General features: G+C 46.0%; 1 protein-coding gene across 8 annotated transcripts in view; it reads right to left on the minus strand.

The window, feature by feature from the left end:
- The window catches only part of Sash1 (SAM and SH3 domain containing 1), a 314,087-nt gene that overhangs the window by 8,215 nt on the left and 283,567 nt on the right, over positions 1-22,305 (minus strand). For 6 of the 8 annotated variants that reach the window (XM_031380357.1, XM_031380358.1, XM_031380356.1 and 3 more), the window contains 8 exons: positions 19,632-20,464; positions 15,203-15,277; positions 13,467-13,610; positions 11,418-11,553; positions 10,488-10,657; positions 9,193-9,402; positions 8,339-8,489; positions 2,667-2,780 (listed from right to left, as the gene is read on the minus strand). In XM_031380357.1, coding sequence (XP_031236217.1) covers positions 2,667-2,780; positions 8,339-8,489; positions 9,193-9,402; positions 10,488-10,657; positions 11,418-11,553; positions 13,467-13,610; positions 15,203-15,277; positions 19,632-20,464 — 1,833 coding nt within the window. The remainder of the gene's footprint in view (positions 1-2,666; positions 2,781-8,338; positions 8,490-9,192; positions 9,403-10,487; positions 10,658-11,417; positions 11,554-13,466; positions 13,611-15,202; positions 15,278-19,631; positions 20,465-22,305) is intronic. The other 2 variants (XM_031380359.1, XM_031380364.1) reach the window with 1 other exon arrangement.

A 22,305-nucleotide genomic window follows, 5' to 3' on the forward strand; every position in this document is an offset into this window, starting at 1 on the left:
ACACACACACACACGGTGCTTTGTCTCCTCTTTCGTTAATAAGACATTTGCTGTGTTAGTAGCTAGTCTGATAAACCTGAGAATATTCCGGGTAATAGAATATCTGAGCCATGTGATTAAGTTACTCTAGAAAAAGACGTAAACACTGTGAATCTTCACGAGGCTTGAAATGGTTGTGTCTAATCTCTGAAAAGCTAGTAAGTTATTAATATAACTAAGAGGTTTTTTTAATGCTAATCTATTAGTAAACATCCCAAATTCGGCATTTCAATTTAGAATCCTGACTCTCCCCTATTAGTAACATGACCCTTTGGCTGTAATATAAGCAGCAGCAGCAGGGAGAAATCAGGCTGCAGGCCAATTTGATAGGGAGTGTAAGAAAATGGGTTGGATGGCGCCCACTCAGTAAGGGAAATAGCTGCTTTGGGGCAAATGAAGGTATTCTTTGATAAAAACAACAACAATAGTAACAACCACCTCTGTGTGAGGCAATCTAGATGAAGGAAATGGAACAGAAAGAAAAGGCCCGAGGCTCTGGCATTCCAAGTGTCTGGGCCCTGCATCAGCAGGGAGAAAGAGTTTTCTCCCAGTATTTCAGCTTTCTAAGCTCACTCAAACCTCAAACTGATAACATGAAGGGTTGCAGGCCAAGCCCAAAGACCCTAAGGCTGGCTGCTGAGAACAGCGCTCTCCTCAACTGGACATTTTATTAATGAGGCCATCCTTCTGATGAGACCCACATCAGCATATGAAATACTTTATGCCCTGCAAAGCAGAGACCCAGCCAAATGGTGTGTGGCCTCTGTTAGGAAGTTCACACTGCAAACTCTGCCCACCTGGATTTCTACACTGATCAACAGGGACGCTAGCTCTTTCTTAATAGGTTGCTATTCTGTTGAGATACTAGTTTACTGTTACTTCTGAATGTACTGGCTACATTTCTTACTAACAGAAGAATCACTACAGGTAATTGCAAGGGAGGAAGATCTCACAGAGCACATCATAAAAAAGCCCCAAAATCAGTTGAGATGGAAAACTCCTTCTTACTAAAATCCATTGAGCGCAAATGGATTTAGAAATGTTTTCTTCTTTTATTACCTACCAATATGAACCATATGTATCAATGCCAGGTTCACATTCGGTTTCATATAGGGAGAGCTCTGAGTTCACCTTGAAATCAAAGGAGGGCTCATCAGTTTATTTAATTCAGTTAATTCAATAGATATAACTGAATTCTCCTGGGCATTAGACCCTTTGACATTGCTACCTTTCTTCCTTACTAACCCAGCACTGCTGGGGTTAACTTTACCTGACTGCTTCAGCTATAGGAAAGTTATTAACAACAACAAATAAACCAACAAACAAAAAGCCTTCCAAATGTACCCAAGGATTTTCTGTTTGCTAAAAAGGACGAAGTGCCGGACTCCTGGATGTGTTTTGCGTGGTTTCAACCAAGGCTATCTAAAATGTTAAGCATCAGAGGACCTGGGTTATCTTCCCAAACTGACAGAACATTCTGGGTGGCAGAGCTTATGAGTAAATTTCTAGGTTCCCAATATGCTTATCAGTGTGAGGTAGGCAATGCACCCAGGTATCGATGCAGAGGTGAGGGCTCGCTCTAAAAGTATGATTGATTGATTGTACCATAAGAATTTGAACTCAAGCCTTTATTTACCTTATCTTGGAACCCAAAATAACTCTCTCACACTTTTTTTTTAAGTATGATTGACATTAAGAAACAACTTCTTTATGTCCACCACCTAACACACATATCTGAAACAAAGATTACAGTGGTGAGCTCCACTAATGGTACTCAGCCTTCCCTCATGAAATGTGCTGGTGATTTTCTATTGTGTCCTAGAAAACTGTTATCTAGGGTCATTAACTGATTTCACAACCCACTGACAAACTGCAACCTATGGATTGCTTCAGTAAATGCTAAGAGCGAGCCTAACTTGTTAACGACTGGGTGGGATCCCAGGAGCCACCAGAGGCCGTGAAACCTGGGTGTGTTGTTGCTAGAGCCTTCCAGTGTTCGACAGAGATGAACGTGATGGTAGCATAAACCCTTCGCCACTGCTTCCAGTCTTGTAATGATGGAAACTTGGGGGACTCAAGAGGAAGCCACAGACTCACCCTGCCATTTAACCTTTCTGCTTTATTCTGTTAAGACCTTGGCCTAGGATGGGAGAGGCTCTGGGAGTCACATATTGATGGCTTCCCAACTGTTATAAGATAGAAGCCACAAATAAGACACGTGGCCTTCTTGTCACCCTCTCTAGGGGTAATTGCCTCTGGAATCGGGCTGTGCGGCCACAGCATACGGCTGCCGGGGTGCCCTTGATGGATAGCCTACCTGGCAAATTGTTTTCCTTGTGGGCCTAATCGGTCCCAGCACTGAACTGTTAGTGGTTAGCATGTGAAGAAAAGGGCACAGGAGACACACAATTTAGGTTTTATGGCTGCAGGTATTTTAGATAGAATTTATAAGCATAGCACATGGCAGCCAGGAGGACTAAGCAGAGGCTATCGGAAGAATAGTGGGGGACAAGGCCAGAAATGGAAAGGTGACCACTGGCTTCATCTCCGTACAAGAATGGAGCCTTTGGAGCCACTTGAAATCAGGAGACACTGAGGCAGGTTCTGGCGGTCTGGGCCAACATTACCGTTTTCCAAGTTCTCGCTGCTTTCATAGCATCCGGAGTCTCGTGGGGACCGTCCGCTCAGGCCCTGGCTGTCCACCAGCAGCTTCTCCTGAGAACCAGACTGGTCACTGTTACCTGGAGGATGAATGCACAGCATTGTGTCACAAGGAGCCCCCAAGTCAGCTAGATTTTTCATCCTCTGATAACTGGCACATGTGAAAGCTGCACTAAACAAAAACCAAACACCAACCGACAAAGAACAAACAAGCTACCTGGATCAGAACACCTCTCTTTCAAGTTATGTATCCACCATGTGAAAATAAGCTTGGTGAAAGAACCAGGGTTGGAACAGGCTGATAGCTCCCAAGCTACCACAACAGTGGGAGACCGAGGCCACAGGGGAGAGAAGAGATAGTGTGTTACTGTGGGGCTGGAGGAGGGCCCTTCTGAGAGACAGCACCATCAGTCAGAAGCAGTGCGTGTGAATGGGGCCTTTACAAGGCGGGTACAGTCAAGTGCTTCTCAGTACTTGGAAGACTTGGATATTGAGTCATTTATGTTACAGGCTTTCCAAATTTGGGAGCTTATATAAAAGTGTCAAATGGAATGTTGCTTTGTAAGTATTGGGGAGTACTGTTAGCCTATGGTAACAATGTGGCCAGTTGTATTACCTCAGCCGAAGGAAGGCTGGCGGGGGAACAGACCCCTCTGCGAGGGGAAGCAAAACTTTTGTCTTCTGCAATGTTCAAAGCTTACCCTTCTCCCACTGCCTTGGGCCAGCATTTCTATTCCCTGTATCCAGTGTGTGGAAGGGGTTCAGAAGACCCTCTGACTGGCAAGCAGAGTGGCTGGCCAGTGCAAATGGAACAGCTCCAGCTTGAGCAACTCCTCTGAAAAGTAGCATCAGTATTTGTCAACTGGACCTCAGTAATGGTGGGAGAAGGATCAGGAGACAAGTTAACTATGTTGCTTAGGGAGTCTTCCTGGAAAACATCCCACGAAAAGCCACGTGAGTGGTCAATTCCCAGCAGCTGTGTTTTCTACAGAGGGAGCCCAGGACAAGGAGGTTTCACCCAGAGCATCTTCAGACACTTATGTAGAGAAAGCCCTTGGTCACACAAAATGAAAACCAGGAGAACATTTTTTTTTTCTACATAAAATGGCTAGTTGCAAAGACAAATGGCTTTAATTTCTTTCTCTCACCTGCCCACCCCAGCCACACACACAAAGAAAAATCAATCAATCAATCCATAAACCAGAACTATGATGCCTTTTCTCAGGAAATCAAAATGAACGTGTGGAGGGGCTGAGGGGTGCCTACCATGGCACGCATGTGCTGGAGGAGTCCCACCACCACCTTTCCACTTCCTGTCTGTATGTCTCAAAGGGAAAGCACTCTATAACATGTACAATGCCAAAGAGGGTGTCCGAACACATTCTTAAATTATAGCTACAAAGAATGCTAATTGTCAAATGATTAGTGGGAAAATTAACAAATTAGAAGCAAATCCCACCCCTCCCCCTAAAACAACCCCAAACTAGGACATTCTATGGTCATGTACTCATCCTGTATTTGGATGAGCCTGCGGATTTGGATTGGCCTCTGCTCTTGTCTAGCATGCTATTTAGGAAAACGATCCTTGGAAATGAGAGCTTTGAGCGTCCTTGAGTACCCTGTGAAAGGACCACTCATTGGTCCCTGGTGGTAGCAGTTCTGTGTCCCAGAGCAGCAGCAGTGCAGTCTGCAGACTAGAGGCTACAAAAAGAGAAACATGACCCATGCTGCTGCTGAGAAGTGCATTGTGGGACCCCAGCCTTACCAGGCAATGCTAGGTCCTGTTCTTACAGAAAAGGGAAGGATCTCACCAGTGCCCAAGAACCATGATGCAATGGACTGTCCTAAGGAAGACTTCTGACGGGGGGGGGGGGGGGGGGGGGGGGGGGGGGGGGGGGGGGGGGGGGGTTGGAGCCGCCACCTTCGCCAGAGAGAAAAGTGACTCTTTCATGTGTCTAGACTCTTCTTTCACACTCACTAGCCTCAATGCCAATGTAGGAAGAACAAGACCACAAGGAATAAGCCAACTGTCATCATCAAAAGGGCTCAAGTCCCACTTGGTCACGACCTGAAGGGGCTCAGCATGCTTGGTCTGAACGGCCTCTCCCTCCAACACCCACCCGCACATGTGAGCATGCATAGGTGAGCATGCATTGACACTGAGGTCCTCAAACATCAAAAGCATATAAGGGCACACAAATGGTTTCGAGAAGGCGCTTTTCTAAGGCATCAGGAGAGAGACTAGGGCTCCTGGAGAGAAGCCCCTTCAAAAGGCTTACCATATTTCCTACACCATAGACCAGTCATCCATTTTATTTCTCGCCATACTTCCTGCATACTTTAAATAATCTTTAATTAAGAGTCTTACAAAAATAAATAGCACCTCCTCTTTTGAGTCAGGGTCCTCTTTCTCTCTCTGTAGCCAAGGCTAGCCTGGAACCATGAGTCATCCTGCCACACTAGCTTCACTGCTCACTTCCCTTGGAAACAGTGAACTGAGGTTATAGGCAGCCACCACCACGCCCAGCTTCTAAAGGCTGTTTTACTGAGCTGTGTCCATGGCGGTGGTCAGACACTTCCAAACGGAAGGCTGCGTGCCGACCACCATTCCTCGTCTGTGGAGACGCTGGGGAGGTTTGGCTTCCAAGTGATGCTGGAATTATACTTAATACTTTCAGTGGAAATATAAGCTAGGAAAACTTCAAGATATCCCTTCATATCTTCAAGAACCTCACTGGGTCTCTCTCTACTGCAAACAACCTGAGTCTGGCAGAACACTACTGTGTTTCTCTAAGTTACTGAGGTACTTGGAGGAAGTATTTCTTAAATACAATGAATTTAACTGCATTAAATGGAAAGTCTTACATCATTAGGCTACATCTGGATGTGGCCTCTCATCAGGAATTAGAGCCGCTAAGCCCCTGAAACCTTTGTTTCAAGATCAATAAAAGGAAATACCATTGTAAATATCAGAGAAATCCCAAGCAGTGCAAATGCATAGACCCAAAATGGGATTTATGAACAAGGAGTCTGCATCCTATGAAATGATTCTGGTACAAATCTTAGGATCTGAGCGTAGGACGATGGGACTAAGCCAATGTGTTATGTCACACTAGGCTTAGATCCCTGACTATATGCAGGAATTAGCTTTGCTCTTCTGACATCTAAATGAAACAGGAAATGTAATGGATGATATATATAAGCCAGCTGTCCTCCGTAAAGAGTAAACGACATATAATACGGAGCAGATGCAGTTCAGAAGAACAGATGGTTCTACATTAATTCATATTGATGGGGCAGGTCTGCTGTAGCAGCCAGTCACTAGGCAGGCTGCTCACACATAGCCTGGCCAGAGACCCCAGGGTTTCTCTAGAGCAGTGGTTCTCAACCTTCCTAAGGCTGTGACCTTTTAATACAGTTCCTCATGCTGTGGTGACCCCCAACCATAAAATTATTTTTGTTGCTAGTTTATGACTGTAATTTTGCTGTTATGAATCATAACATAAATATCTGTGTTTTCCGATGTTCTTTGGCCATTCCTAGGAAAAGGTCACCTGACTCCCAGATGGGTCAAAACCCACAGGTTGAGAAACACTGATCTACCTCTCTAGCAAATCAAATGCTACAGAGACCCAGTCACAAAGCAGCATGTTAGGTAAGAGGGCACCCTCCAAGCCTAGACCTGAAGGTTGCCTGTTTACGGACTCCATTAGTGACTTCTTGTGATGCCATGAGAAAATGCTCTCATAAAAAGCAGCATGGGGCTGGGCAGTGGTGGTGCACGCCTTTAATCCTAGCACTTGGGAGGCAGAGGCAGGTGGATTTCTGAGTTCGAGGCCAGCCTGGTCTACAGAGTGAGTTCCAGGACAAGCCAGGACAACACAGAGAAACCATGTTTCAAAAGAAAAAAAAAAGCAGCATTGGGGATTTAGGGTGAAGTCTATCCTGGTGAGGAAACCATGGGTGCAGGCTCTTGAGCAGCTGGGCCCGTGGCATTCACAGTTAGTGGCAGAGAGAGATGAAAGTTAATACACAGCTCACATTCTCTTCTCTTCAGTCCAGGACCCCAGCCTATGCAATGGTGACTCCAACAGCAAAGATGGGGTCTTTACACTTAAATGCACCTCACCTACACAATCCTTCACAGGCATGCTCCAAAGCCAATTTATTCTAGATAATTTCCTCACAGAAGTGTCCAAAGGCTTTTCCCCTAAATGGTCTCAATGATGTCAAGTTCACAATTAACCACCATGTCTAAGGTTCAGACTTCTATCGATAGCGTTCCTCTGCTATTGGTAATAATTTGAAGAGTGAATTTACCAATACAGTTGCTCCTTTTTCTCTTGGGTCTTATGTAACCAGTAAATGCAAATGTCCCTCAGTTTACAATAGTGCGCTGGGATATTATAAGCTAAGATGCACTTAACTACCCTAACCCACTGAACAGACTATTTAGCAATCTGGGACACTGGAGAGTGTCAGCCGCTACCTGTCAACAGTCTCAGAGTTGACCAGGTTCCAGCGCACTGCTATTGCTCAGCAGTGTAAGTGTGAAGACTGCATACTGCATGGCTAGAAAAAGAACAGGAACCAAAATTCGAAGTATAGTTTCTCACAACTGTGCATTGCTTTCCTGGCTTCGAAAAGCAAGAAAACCCTAAGTTGGAGACCATTTCTAATGTACCCCTGGTTTTGATGTGTCTTTCAGTGACAGAAATCCACTGGCTACTGACACCCTGGAGGCAGAGCACACAAAGGAGAAGCACTTGGATTTAAGAACTGGAAAGGAGACATCCTCCGTGATGAATACTCAAGACTGTTTTTTATGTCAGACTGAAGAATAAAGACCATGATAAGCCTGGCTTAGCAGGGCAACAGCAAGGGACACAACAAACCCCATGAATGTCCTGAATTCTGTGTACACAGTATAAAGAATAAGCCCCCATATTGAATTTGGGAACTCCTGCTCCACACACCACTTCAGAAAAGCAGTTCCTACTTTCCTGGAAATCGATGGGTTTATTTATTCACTAGTAAGCCTATTCAGTAAGAAAACAACCCATGCTTTGGAAAATAATAAACCCTTAGATGGGCAGAGACTCCTAAATGGTCAGCCTTTTTTTCTCCCTACCTAACCCAGGGATTCTCTCCTCCCTCCCTTTTTTTTAGAATTATTTATTCATTTTATGTACATGAGTGCACTGTAGCTATCCTCAGACGCACCAGAAGATGGCATCAGATCCATTAGAGTTGGATGTGAGCCACCATGTGATTACTGGGAATTTAACTCAGGACCTCAGTCAGTGCTCTTAACTGCTGAGCCATCTCTCCAGGCCAACCTAGGGATTTTTAATGGATGCATGTTCCAGAGGGAACAACGAGGAACCTACTGGTCCTTTGAGAAAGCCCCTGACACTCTTTTCATACACATTAACAGGCAAGTCTGCTTTGTGAATGTTTTGTCATAATACGAATGGCTTTGAAAAGAACAAGACCAACTGAGTACTCCAGGTACCCGAAGCACATGATGACAGCATATTGGAGGCTCGTTGGTGCCAATAATAATCATAATGATAATGCTGCTGTGCATCCAGCAGTGTGTGTATGTGCACACGAGCGCGCATGTGCAGGAGCTTACTGTCATATTCCTGTAACAGCTCCACTGCCGTCAGGAGAACTGCTCTGTGCTCTGGGTCTCTGATATTTAATTCATCTAAGTCTTCTTCCTCCAGGAGCTTGAAGGTGTCTAGGTCTTCGTAGCCATTGAACAGGAAGGTGGGCATGTGTTCCTGGGAGGCAGAGCGAGAAGATCAAAGTGAGTCCGTGGCCCAGCCACGTGACCCACGTCACACAACTGGCCTCAGACCCCTCAGGTATTTTCCCATAGTCCTTCTCATGCTCATCAAGAGATGAGGGTCACTCATAATATATTCTGGGTGGGCCTCCCCGCCTTCCGGCTTAGTAGGCAGATAGCGGTGGACAGGCTCACTCACAAATGGCTTAAGGAGGAACCAATGCCTTTATCGCCGCCTGGCCTGTGCTGAGCAGGCTTCCCTGGGCATTTGAGTGGGAGAAGGCTTACTAAAATCCAACTTAGCAAATCCTATCGATTTCTCAGGATCAAGACGTTTTATAAGTTGAAAACTAGAATCCACCACTGTGGCCATACTCTTTCAGAAGACGCTGGGAGACACAGGCAGGGAGAGCTGAGAAGGCAGGTGCCTCATGGTCCCATGGAGCTGGCTGTGAGCAGAACACCTGGGATTCTGTTTAGAGCCCTCCCAAAAAGCAAATTCTGATCTAGGGCTTATAGCTGCGTTGGCGCCCTTAGTGAAAGGCAAGGTAACGCTAGAATACTGCTAACTATTTCTAGTGAATCCTCGTAACGTTAGTGGGTCACGCTTGCGAGGTGACGTAGGTCACTCGCCCAGTTTAGACAGAGGACAAGCGACAAGGACACATGTATGACAAGAGTAACAACGAGTGACTGACTTTCAGGTTGATCCGATCCAAGAGATCCTCCACAGACTTGGGCTGGGATGGTCTTCCCTTCCTCCTCCGCCGGGTAGGGCGTTTGGGCTTCTCCTCTTCCTCGTTTAGCACGTCCACATAGATGAACTTGAAAGTGCCGACTTTGTTGTTCAACAGGCCCATCCAGGTACCCATGGGGGGTTTGCTGATTATGTCAATGATATCTCCTTTCTGTGGCCCGGGGAACAAAGATCTTTCCGTTAGGCAGATTTCTAAGCCTGAGCAATGACGTAATTCGGATGACTGGCGAAACGCCACAAGGTCAGGGTCACAGTCCCAGCTTCCTTCCTACCTAATCCTGCATCCGTTTATACACGTGTGCCATGTACACATGTTGTGTGCACATGTGGCAACTGGAAGTAGATGGCCAATGCTTTTCTCCCTTGCACACCCCATCTTACTTTTTGAGAATTCATCAGTTGGTTAGACTGGCTGGCCAATGAGCTCCAGAGAATCCCCCACTGTCTCTATCTCCTCAGCACTGGTTTTTCAGGGGCACACCACCATCCTTGGCTTTTCCGTGGGCACTGGGGATATGAACGTAGGTAGCTATTCATGCTTGGTGCTCGAGCATGGTGCTGACTCAGTCATCACCCCAGCGCCACAGGTCACCCTTCTGAGGGACCGAGACAGGACACGATTGGGAGCTTGGCGGACGGCTGACCTGATATTTTAACTGTGCTAAATGCCATACTGACCCCAAGTCACAACCTTCTCACCTCCTATGCAGCAGGGTCAAGCCGGCTGCAGTCAGGTTGCCTACCTTGGCTGTTGGAATCCTTGCCTCCAGTTATAAGAGGGTGTCTCCCAACCTGAGGCCATAACCTATAAACTATGTCCTACTGCATCTTTAGATCCCACATAAACATCTCTTTACACAGAGAGAGAGAGAGAGAGAGAGAAGGAGAGAGAGAGAGAGAGAGAGAGAGAGAGAGAGAGAGAGAGAGAGAGAGAGAGAGAGAGAGAGATATTCCCTTTAGATAAAGAAAGCATAGAAGGAGGGGCACAGAAGTTCTAGAAGGATGCTGGAGTCAAAGGGTAAAGCCAGGGGAGGAAGTGAGAGAGCTATTACACAGCTTCTGCATCCTTCATCACAGTCTGGTTCTATTTTATTTTCACTAAAAAGGAGACCAGTGTGGCTGAAACAAGATCCAGTCTATATGATGAGTCCAGCATCCACTGGCAGAGAAGAGAGAAGCCCTTCCCGGGAGACAGGAGGGCCTGGGTTAGCTGGCCAAGATGAAGGACAAGCCTACCTTGAGCTTCAGAGAGTCTGTGTCATAGGGACTGGGGGTGAAGTCAGTGTGCACTCGGGCACGCCCACAGAAGGGACCCCGATAGGGTGGCTCTTCATCATCACCATCTTCTGACTTGACACTCTCCCTGTTGCTGGTGGAGGAATCCGTGGTGCTCACGGTCTGACCACCTGGACAGGGAGAACAGGAAGCACGGGGGATTAAACACAGCCTTCCCAGGTGGCAAGAGGAAAGGCACCAACAGGACTGTGCACCAGCTAAGGCCCTGGAAGGGAAGCTACGAGCCACAGCACTCTGACAGGACCACAGCCAGGCCTATGCGTGAGCCTTCTGTTACCCTAATCCAGTTCCTAACTTGACCAGCACTCTGTCCTTATGACGGGAATCCTCAGGACACTCAGACCCACCAGGGGAGGATGCTACAGTGTGGTACGCCCTGGCCTTTGTCTATAGCACACAGCTAGAATGGAGTACACCACTTCTTCCTTGTGTTCCAGAGGGGGAAACAACCCTAGATGTGAAGTGCTTGTCTGAGAGAGACAACTTAAAGTTCTGAATTTGCACTTCACTTCCTCTTCCTTGTTGTTTGGCCAACACCAGGTTCCTTTGATCCCGGGGCAGCTGGGTCGTATTTGTATCAGGAGCATTTAGGATTCTGCTCCCTGGCCCAGGCCCCTGTATTATGTTGGTCATCTTCATGCACTCTGACCTTTGGCTTATTCTGTAGGTTCTTCCTCAGAGATAAATTTCCTACCTTCAACAATCAAAACTAAAACATTTCTCTCTTGCACCACGGTTGAAGGAATCTATAATAGTATCTAAGGGCAAGTGCTTGGGTGATCGTCTTTGATTTGCCTTCATTTGAGGCGAAAATGAACATCTGACTATAACTCCAAAAGGATGCTATGACACATTACAAACCATACTTACTCATTGAGCTCTGGCCACTCAGAGAACTCCGAAGGCTTTCCACGGAGCCCCCGGCTTTGAGCTTAGGCTTGTCCATGTGTTCAGAGTCAGGTTTTACTGAGGCGGGGGAGCCGGGCATTCCATCGAGCCCCGAGTCCTGAAACAGTTTGAGCAGAGTTGAGTTTTCTAAGCAGAAAGGTGACGCTTTCTTTAGTTGGTGATTCGGTCCTCAACTTTACCAGTCAAATCGATCCTTATACCCACGCTTGATCTTACACCCAATATTCTCCCTTTAAGCCTAAACCTTTGTTTACATCTAAATATGTAGCCCTTAGTACTGCTTATTAAGTAATCCCAAATTGTTTTAAAGTTCAAACAGGTATTCTTAAATTTTCTAGGAAAACTCTGTTTACCATGTATAAAAACTGCTAAAGGCTTTGGGACTTAGTACACCAGGAACAAGCTGGGCCTCAAATGTAGATCGAGTTCAGTCTACTCTTAATGTAATACTCCGAAGTACAATCAAAGGGCAGTTAATTAACGCTAAGGGGAAAATATTTACACTAAGAAAAAGCATATTTCTTAGAAACAATTGACCAGAGTGTTTCTATCAGTTTCTATCAGTTGTTGAGTGACTGGAAGGACAGGCTTAGCCACCAGGGGGCAGCAGCTGAGCAAAAATGCCTGCTGTCCCAACCGGTTTTATTGGCTAGCCGGAGCAACAACATTCCTTCTATATTTCAAGCGGGCTCTCAGCTTGAGTGTGTCAGAGGAGGAGGTTTTGAAACCAAAGGTCAAAGCTATAACAAAGTTCAGACCTCCAAGTGTCCTTCCTTCCACGTGCGCAGTTAACACAGAAACTGGACATGTTTCTAATGATGAAGGTTGTTTTCTATAGAGCCAGCGAGACATCAGCTTCATATCCTACTGATGACATATAATCTCAGTAAGTGAGACGGCCTCTCCTCTCACCCCATATGCAAGCCCGAATGACTGATGGAATCTAGTAGCCAGAAAGGATTGCGTAAAATTCCTCTTCAGATCTGCCGTATACCTCTAGAACAGTGTATCCTATATCTGAAAAGACAGCTGACAAGCACCGCTTTACAAAAAACGGATTTACTAATTTTTAATTTTGGTGTATGAGTGTTTGCCTCCATGTATGTATGTACGTCTGGTGCCTGCACAGCCTAGAAGAGAGCACTGGATTCCTTGGAAGTAGAGTTATACACTGCTGTGAGCCACCATGTGGGTGCGAGGAATCACCCCTGAGTCCTTTCCAAGAGCAGCCAGTGCTCTTAACCACTGAGCCATCTCTCTAACTCCGAAGGGTTCTTTTTGAGGAAGCACCCAGTGATAGGTAATTAATAACAAGGGTATTATAGAAAAGTATCCTTTGACTCCACGTTGTGCTTAAATTCACCCACTAGCTTTATTCTCTCGTGGTTGTAATGCTTGCCACACTAAGAACCTCTTTTGTAAAAATGTGGCCCTGTCCTCGGTTCTCTGAAGTGGAGGGCCTGCTGCGAGCCTTCATCTGCTCAATCTGATAGGCTTTAGAACCACCATGGAAATGAGCCTGCGGGAGTGCCGGTGATGGGTTTCCTAGAATTCTTCCTTGTGGTGGGTGACCTCATTGCACAGGCTGGGGTCCTCGACTGCATACAAAGGAGTGAGGAGCCTGAGTGGCACCAGCAGACATCTCTGTGTCCCCTTCCTGCTGGTGGGCACAAGGTGACCCACTGACTCAAGTCACTACCTGCCTGCCTTGATGCACCATGTCTTGAAGCTGTGAGCTTCCTTCCCTCAGTTGTCTTTGTCCTGTATTTGGATGCAGTGACCAGAAAAGTCACTGATACACAGGGCCTGTGTTTTATATTCCCAGCACCGAGAACACCGTCTGGAAAGCCCTAACCGCTTGATGAGTGCTTCTCGAACTGCCCGCTTTTTCTACGCAAACCTGGTCTAGCGAACAGTTAATGCCAAGGAACACACATTCATAACACCATTCAGTAGCCAAGACAGACCATCCCCAGCAAGAACGTGGATCTCGGCAAGATGGCCACGTACCTGCTCTGAGACCGGGCTGCTGTATTTTTTAGACATCCTCTTCCTCATGGTCTCTTTCACTGATTTCACCTTTTTCCCGAGAGAGATGCGGGAGGCAGAAGGGGATTTGATTACTTCTTTGTACACAAAATCTCCCTCTTTACCCTGTAAAACGGAGCATAAATGCCATTAGTCCTAGGAGATGAGGCTACAAACCAATTCCATTACTCAAACCATTAATGTACTAGACCTCAGAAAAAATATTAGCATTCCCCAGGAGCGTCACATAAATAAGAGCAAAGGCTTTATTTATCTTTGTGATTAGGAATTAAAATCTACCAAGAAGAATTTTGTTTGCCTGTTTGTACTGGGGCTTGAGGCACTTTTTATTTTATTTAATCTTAGTACATGTTTTTCCAATTATGTTTTCCCCCTACCATTTAAAAACACTTGAGAGGCTGCATTTCATCAGTGAAGAAGGACCTAGAGGATCCAATGTCCAGGTAGCCTCAGCAGCTGGGGAGAATGGAGGGGTCCATATTGACCCATCCCCATGGCAGAAGGTGGGCGTGAGGGCACTATCGAGCTATACAGAACTGCTGAGGATGACCAACTCTTATGAGTGTAATTTGGCCAGGCGGTGGTGGCGCACACCTTTAATCCCAGCGCTTGGGTGGCAGAGGAAGGTGGATTTCTGAGTTCAAGGCCAGCCTGGTCTCCAGAGTGAGTTCCAGGACAACCAGGGCTATACAGAGAAACCCAGTCTGGAAAAACCAAAAAAAAAAAAAAAAAAAGTGCAATTTGTTTCTCTGAACAAGCTAGACTGTAGCCACCTCTCATTCTATTTTGCATTAAAAAAAAAATCCTTCTGAAGACAGGATGGGTGGGTGAGAGGGGACTTCTGTGTTTTTAAAAACTGACAACATAAAATTATTGGCTTATGAATCAATAAAATTTAATGCCCAAATAAAACAGCTCAAATCTTGCAGGAAATTCCGTAACACTTCATATCTCACAGATGTGTATTTTGGCTGACATTAGATTATAACAACTACAAAGCATGAACTCTTCATTTTATAGTTTCAAGGCAGAATATTTAAGGGACAAGCAAAACCATGTAAAGCTTGTCCCTTTAATATTCTGCCTTGAATATATTCCTTGAAACCTATTCCTTCGGGGACTGCATTTTAGGGAACTTTAAACACTCCCATGGTGTCCTGGCCCTTATCTGAGGACTCATTAACCTTGGTAATCAAGGCCCTGATTTGCTTTGATACCAAGAAAACTGGGCTTGTTTCAGGATAGCTCACATGAGAACACCTACCCTCATTGCAGGCTTTGGTGGTCCATGCACTCATGCTATAATAAGACTGCTCAAGGATGCCTCACATCATGCCCTTCATGGGCAACTGAAGCTGGGGAGAAGGGAAAGCTCATAGGCACAAAGTTTATGTGCCATAGGAGCTGAATCTGTGTGTGTTGCTTACAGAACCCTGGAGAGAAGGCACTAAGGAACTAAAGGTGCCCCAAGAAGATGGGAGGGACAGGTGGTCATCAGCCATTCCATGGAGGAATAGCAGACTGTCTTCAAGATTGGGAGCATCAGAGTGTCTTTGCAAATACTGATTGGAACCATTGTGCAAAGCTGGAATCAACTTTCCAAGACACTAAGGGGTAGGAGGGTGGGGACAACCTACCCCTTGGCACCCAGGTCACTGCAATGCCGTACCCACCGCTTTGCTCTGTGGCCTACTTACCACGGGGTCAGAATTATTACTGCCAACATGCAGAGAACGGTTTGTCAGGTCGAATCCACCAAAACTGCAAGTTCTCTGTGGAATGAGGGGGAGGGTGGAGACAATCCAGTTACGCTCACGTAGCCGCCACAGACACCCCAACACGTGTCCCCGGGTGCGAAGCACCTCTGAGTCACATATACACGTACAGGATGGCAGGAGGGCATGAGACATGAGGAGGAGAAACATGAGACCTTTCTTATTTGGTGTTTGCTCAGGCCACTAGGGGTCTAAAAGTCCCTTAATCTGCAAAGCCAGGGACTCTAAGAAAATAAATAAATAAACCTTTTCAAATGGAGTGCAGGAAGGTTCCCTCTCCTCTCTAGGGAGTGCTGGGCTCTGCCGTGGACAGCAGGCCTTTCTGAATTATTTTTGTCTTGTTTAGTTTTAAAACACCAGGGCCAGGCGTGGTGGTTATATTTACAGGCACCTGGTCAGGCCACCAGGGGGTCCTCACTGAATGCCCCCACCAATCCTGGCCAAAAATGCAGATAACTTTCCCATCTAACTGTTGCTCTGGATTAGTTAAACCCCTCTTCTCACAGAGGGTGGCACCACATTGACTGACTGTCACTGGCTACACACTGTGCTTTCAGCAGGGGAAAAAAAATGCTGTTATAAAAATGGATGAAGAGTTCATTGTACTTTTAAGTTGGTTTCAAAATTTGTGAAACTACTTATACTTCTAGGATCTTCTGCTTCTGGAACTTGTATCTGACTTCTCTTTTCTTTCTAGCAATTAAAAAAATTTTTTTTTTCATTGGACGCCCATGCTGGTCTTCTTTCTCCGAAGCACTCTAAGTTCTGGTTGTAAGTAAGATTGTAAACGCAGTTGGTAAGAAAACCTGAATGGTGTATTTGGGCTCTGATGCTCTGTGTGACCTGCTGCTCAGCGACAGCCACAAAACGGGAGAGATGGAGAAAAGGCAGGATACATACTTAAGCACTGTTTCTTTTAACCAGCTATACTTTAGACCTATATTAATGGACTGCACCAAGAAGTAGATACAGTGTGGGAAGAAAATGAGTCGGCTTTTTAACCCTGCACATAGATTCAACTTCTGCTTCTGCTACTTACTTGCTGTGGGACCACAGCTCAAGTATTAAGGCTCTCTGACCTTGGGGTTCTGCATTGAGATACTATTTCATATCACATATTTGATGACAGCGCATGGCTGCTCATAAAGCAGACACCCTGGAGATTCGTTTACTCTGTGGTGTCTCCTTTTGGTTCTGCTGAGAGGTTGCAAGCTCATTTTGATTAGTAGGCTTAGTCAAGACTATAAACGTGCAAAAGAGAGGTTGGACTTTGTTCTGGGTTTTATAATCTGTGGAGTTCAATAGTAAAAGCAAAGCCCTCAGGAAAGGGCCATACAGGGAGGTGGCACTGGTGGCAAGTGAGAGGAGCAGAAAAGGGATTTGGAGCCATCCCCCCCCCCCCCCCCCCCCCCCCCCCCCCGCCTCTCAGGAACAGTGTTGCTTTCAATAATCCTATGTGTTCCCTTTCCAGTGGAAGTTAGCTGAATTTATACTAAGTATCAGCAGCTAGCCTTGCTTTCTTTACAGTCAACTAGCTTGTATCCAGTCCATCAAGCAAGAAAGACTTCCCTACAGAAAACCAACACAGCTCACCTACCCAGGAAGGGTTATCGTGGCCACCTCTCAAGGCAAATTTTCAACATTAACTTTCTCACATAGCTTGTGCTGCCAAATGCGTTTTCTCAGTTTTGCAAAGGCAGGGACTTTACTCTAGTTCTTTTCCTGTGACTCAGGGCTTCACAGGCACAGGGTGGCGCCCAGATGTCTGATCACTGTATGGCTTTTGCACGTCCATGCGTTAAATGACAACATCTCCTGTAACACTGGGGCCCAGCATGCTTTCCTCTGATGCGCATGAAATAACGCACAAGGAATTTATGTGGAAACGATGACTGTAATAAATTAGAAGCCTGCTTAGGTTCTCATGTGCCTGCTGTATGCATTTATGCCCCACAGTAAAAGGCGTGAAGAATGGACCAGTTTTCAGAATCTCTCCAAGTTGTAGGCTAAGATATCTGAGGCAGGTTCCTTTGCGTCAGTGGATGGCTAACAAGCATGGAACACTAAGCGGAGGAAGCTCTCCAGTCTCCTGAGAGCACCACACTCCTCCAGGAGGAAAAACCAATTTTAAAAAGAACAATGAAAAAAAAAATCTTTGAGCTCTGGTGATCTACATCAATGAAGCACAAGCAAAAAAATTTTTTGCTCATTCATCGCTTGTACAGATAATTATAAAAATTGTTCTCTGACTGATGCTTGGGATGAAGAGAGTGAGCCAATGGGATGAGCATGCACTGAGGACATGTTTGGAATGGGGCTGAATTTAAAAGGGACAAGAATCCAAAATGTCATGCAAGTTTGTGTTCTGAAACAAACAAAAAAACTTGAATGAATAAAAATTAAAAGCAAGACACGTGACTGTTTCTAGTGAATTTAAAGCGTTATCATTTCCCCGAGGTTTGGTCAAGCAAGTATGGCATCTCTGAAGGACAAAAAAGTTCTAGGTTGAAGATTAAAGCAAACTGTGCACTTTGGGGTAAAGTGAAGAAAGACAAAGGGAATGGAAAGGAGTATTTTAAGTGAGAGACGAAAAGAAATAAGAGAGTGTAGCCCAGTGGTAGAGCACTTACTTAGCATGCATGAGGCCGTGGGTTCTCAAGCCCAGTACAAACTAAGAGAGCCAATCAAAAATGCCCATCGCTTTCTACTCTTAAGACATTGACTTTAGCCTATGTTGTCCAAGTAATGAGGAAATTATTTTTTTCTAATTATACAACTGTATTCACAAGAGCGGCTATGCACAGATTTCTAATTTGGGTATTAAAACTGCCCAGTACTGTCTTCAGCTCTTAGCATATTAAAAGTCTCCAGCTCATAGTGCCATCGTTAGTGAGTGGTGCTGATGTTTGGAGGCCAGCTGGCAGATGAACCTGGCTCAATCCTGACACCAAGCCCAGTGTTTTACAAAAGATATGGAGGTTAGAGCGCACCAGAGACTGAATGAATGGGTGATGGAGAAAATTCTGATATTAAAACAAAACAAACCAGAAAAATCAAAACACTGTTGCCAGGATACAGAAAGAGACAGAAGTAAAGTTTCCTCAACAGACCAGTAGCATAATTAAAAAAAAAAAGTGTTATAAGGCTCATAAGGATGGGAAAAGGCAGAAAGTAAAATCTAGGACGGAAGTCAACACACATGGGAATTATTTTCAAAACCCCAATGCGAGGAAAGACCCACAGATCCTCTGAGAACCAGGGGAGGTCACTTGAAGGATGGCGGTGGCCAATCCGTCTTCGTTTTCACAAAAGCCGAACTCAGTTGCATGAATTTAAATTACAGTTATACAGTTCTGGACAAGAGCATCCTATTCATGAGTGCGAAGGAACCCTGGGAAAAGCGACCATGGAAGCCCATTCTTCCCCACAGGTTCTTTCAGATCATTCAAAGGGGCTCTGGGCCAGCGGCCCCGGGGGGATTAAGCAAGGTGCCAGAGCTCAGCAATGCCAGCTCCGCCTCACTCTGTCCCCTTTTACATGGGCCATTGTGCAAACTCCAAGTTAGGTAGGAATCCAGGGGGAATATCTATACTTTCAAGTTCAAACTAAGTCACTCTCTGAAAGGAAAAGCTAAACTAGGCTTCCATGGTCCTTCAATATGAAAACTGAAAAAACAAAAATTCATGAAACAAGCAATCATAGAAGGGAGCCCTTTACTTTGCTCTGCACAAGAATCTGTGTGGCAACCGAGGGCATTCCTACATGCCAAATCCTCTATTTAAAAGAGTAAAAATATTGAATTGGTTTAATTAAAACAAAAAGGCGTTAAGTGATTCCCCACCCCCCCTTGTCCCTGCCTCTCTTAGATGTAAAAACTTTCTGGCTAGCTCTACTATTAAAGAAACGCACTTGAGGATGGTGATGGCAGACTGTCCATCAGTTCATTCTTATTGTTTTCAATAATGGAAAAGGCAGGCATCTCTTCCAGGGTTCAACGTCCTTCTGATTCGAATCAGCTTCTTTGGGGTCAAGTGACAAGATGGCCAGGTGTGTAAAGACAGCTACTTCTACAAGTTAGCCAAAGCCTACCCATGCACCCTTGGAAGATCAACTTCAAGGTTTAGTTTCAGTTAAGAATATCAAACAGCTTCAGCTGGCCAGAGGGCAGATGGAAATAAGAAAAAGGCACCGCTCTAGAAAGAAGAAGGGTGAGAAATCGGAGGGTGACAGAAGAATGGACCCCGAAATGGTGAGTTGAAGAAAGGCAGCTTTGCGAGAAGAGAGGCCATAACGCTTGACTACACATCACGGAAATGACAAGGCCTTCCTCACGACCATCCTGGCGACTCACAGACTTCTGGTGGATTCTCAAGAGAACCCTTTTAGTACAGCGGTCCACCGTGGCAGCCCACTTCCTCTTTGCCTCCTCATCCTCCTCCAGCAGGCACCTCCTCAGGTCCTGCTTCTCGGCTTTGCTCAGCATCCTGTCCGAGGCAGGACGCACGAGCTGGGTCAGGTTCAGGTGGCTGTAGAGGCTCCGCTCCACCACGTAGGTGATATTGAACTCGCTGACCGAGGTGCGCCCTCGGCCCCTCCTGCCAGGGAAGCCGCAGCCGCCGCCCGCCTTGGGCTTCGGCCTGGGCAGCAGGTCACAGGTGGTGCCATTCACTCCTTTTCTGGAGGGACGTTGGCAGAGAAAAGTTCTGGAACAGGAGTAATTAGTATCCGTTTTCTTCAATCGGATTTGCTTACGGATACTCTGAACCTCCTCCAGGGACACCAGAAAGTGGTGCCTGCGCCGATGGTTGTCATAGAAGAAAACGCCATCGGTACTTACCCCGTGATTCAAAGACCCAAGACCTTTCTTCATTTCCCCCTCTGTGAGGGAACGGGACACTTTCTGGGCCTTCTCTTCTTCTGGATAGGAGAAGAACGTCCCCATCTTCTTAGGGGGCTTAATCAGGCCACGACTCTCTCCTTTGCTGAAGGTTTTGACCAGCTTCCGGCCAGCTCCCCACGTATCCAGGCTGCTGGATGATGGAGATGGGGTGAGAGAGTCTGCGTCATCTTCTGGAGGTTTCTCAGGAGAGCCATCATAGAAAAGCGGCTTTTTGTGCACTCCAGAGTAGAGTGCGGATCTTTCATCTTGGACTGGGGAGTTCTCAAATGCGTGTTCCTCTCCACCTGGAAGGGAACCGACACGAGGTCTCCTGTGAGTGACTGTCCCATACACCTTTGTCTATATCTGTAAAACACGTTATCTCACATGGTCAATGGTAATATTCTCACTACCTGCCCTACGATCTTCTTCATAAACATGACTTACATGTCAGTGTGCATGCAACAAAGAAGGTAATTAAACTACATTGTCTTGTTTCAAGAAAGCTTAGCATTACACATTTGTGAGGTGCCAGGCCTGGTGGCATCAGTCTGTAATCCCGGATACTGGGCAGACAGAGGATGGATGGCAAGTTCAAGATCAACCTTGGCTAACTTAATGAGATTCAAAATAAAAGCTTGCTGGTTTTACTGTTCATGTCTTTACGCCCAGCTTGGGAGGTGAAGCTGTCCAATGTCATCCCCTGCTAAATACAGGCAAGGCCAACCTAAGCTACATGAGACTCTGATGCTAAAAACCAAACCAACCCAAGACCAGATGGGGATATAGCTGAAAGGTAGGAAGGATTTATTCAGCTTTTAGCATAGGTGTGAGGCTTTCCATCCAAACCCAGTACTACAAAATTAGAGCTGAGAAACTTGTGGTATCTTTTATTTTCCTCCAAAACAAGTTTGTAGACCAACATCTCCCTTGACCTATTAAAAAAACCCATTTGCAGAAATCAAGGCCCATCGTTATGAGATACATTAGCGTTGCACGATAATCACCACCGTGGTTTGTAAGTGCGTGGTTTGTAAGTGGAAGCCAGGAAAGGTCTTCCCCATCCTGAAAGGCCCTCCTTTATGTCAGCTCTGGTGGCTTTTAGAGTTGGAGTGTGATGGATGCCATGTGGCAAATAATGATTTTTTTTTTATTGGTACATATGCCATTTAAGTGATTAAATCTCCAAGAGAGTTTGGGTGGGGAAAACAGTAAAGGGTTATACTTGCAACTGTGACTGACAAATGGTCTCCAGTTGACTGGCCAAATACAAAAAAAGCCAGGGGAACTGAGTGACTGCAGCCAGATAGTCCCATCCACCCAGCCCCCGAGGAAACAGCCAGGGCGTTTAAGGGCCTTGACACGCAGGCAGCTCACTAAGTGTTCCATTGGGCTCAGGCTTCCAGGCCTTGAAGCTCTCTCTGGGGCCAGGTACCGAGCCAAGGCCTCTGGAGCCCAGTGGAAAGGCCTGGATGTGCTGGCAGGAGAGCCAAGTTCTTTTCTGCATGTGTTATGTGAACAGATGTGAGGGAGGAATTAGGTCAAGCTGTGGGTGTAGAGCCCAACTGGCTGCATCCCTTAATTATAAGGAAACATTGGAGCCTTGCAGATTTCCACCAGCTGAACAGGGGCGTAGGGGAAAACAAAGCTCCCTGGGACAGAAGGACAGACAGCACTGTACATCCTAGCTGGGACAAGGGCAGCAATGGATGGTTAAGCGTCAGGGAGAAAGGGAGAGGGGAAAGTGATAAAAATGGCACCCATTTCTAGGAGATTCTAAAAATGGCTACCTTTTCTAATTGGCGGCTATTAGTTATGGAAGAATTGTAGCATGAAATCCTACTTAAGACCAGCTCCACATTCATGTCCAGAAATGTGTGGCAGGAAAGGAAGGACGAATGAAGGAGAAATCAAAATGACACCTAGTCCCAAGTTCACAAAAGAAATGTCTAAGGATCTTTTGGGACAGTTTAGAGCAAGGTCCAGGGTCAGACAGGATTTAGCCAGACCACAGACAGTACACAAATGTGAGAGCGGTTTCCTCCTTTCTCCTCCAGACCCCTAATAAGTATGGAGACCCACAGCACTCACGGTTTCCCAAGTAAACACAGCAACTTCGAAAGATTGTTCCCTGCTTCCAGAAAGA

The sequence above is a fragment of the Mastomys coucha genome, unplaced genomic scaffold (genome assembly GCF_008632895.1).
Source record: "Mastomys coucha isolate ucsf_1 unplaced genomic scaffold, UCSF_Mcou_1 pScaffold2, whole genome shotgun sequence".
Classification (NCBI taxonomy): Eukaryota; Metazoa; Chordata; class Mammalia; order Rodentia; family Muridae; genus Mastomys; species Mastomys coucha.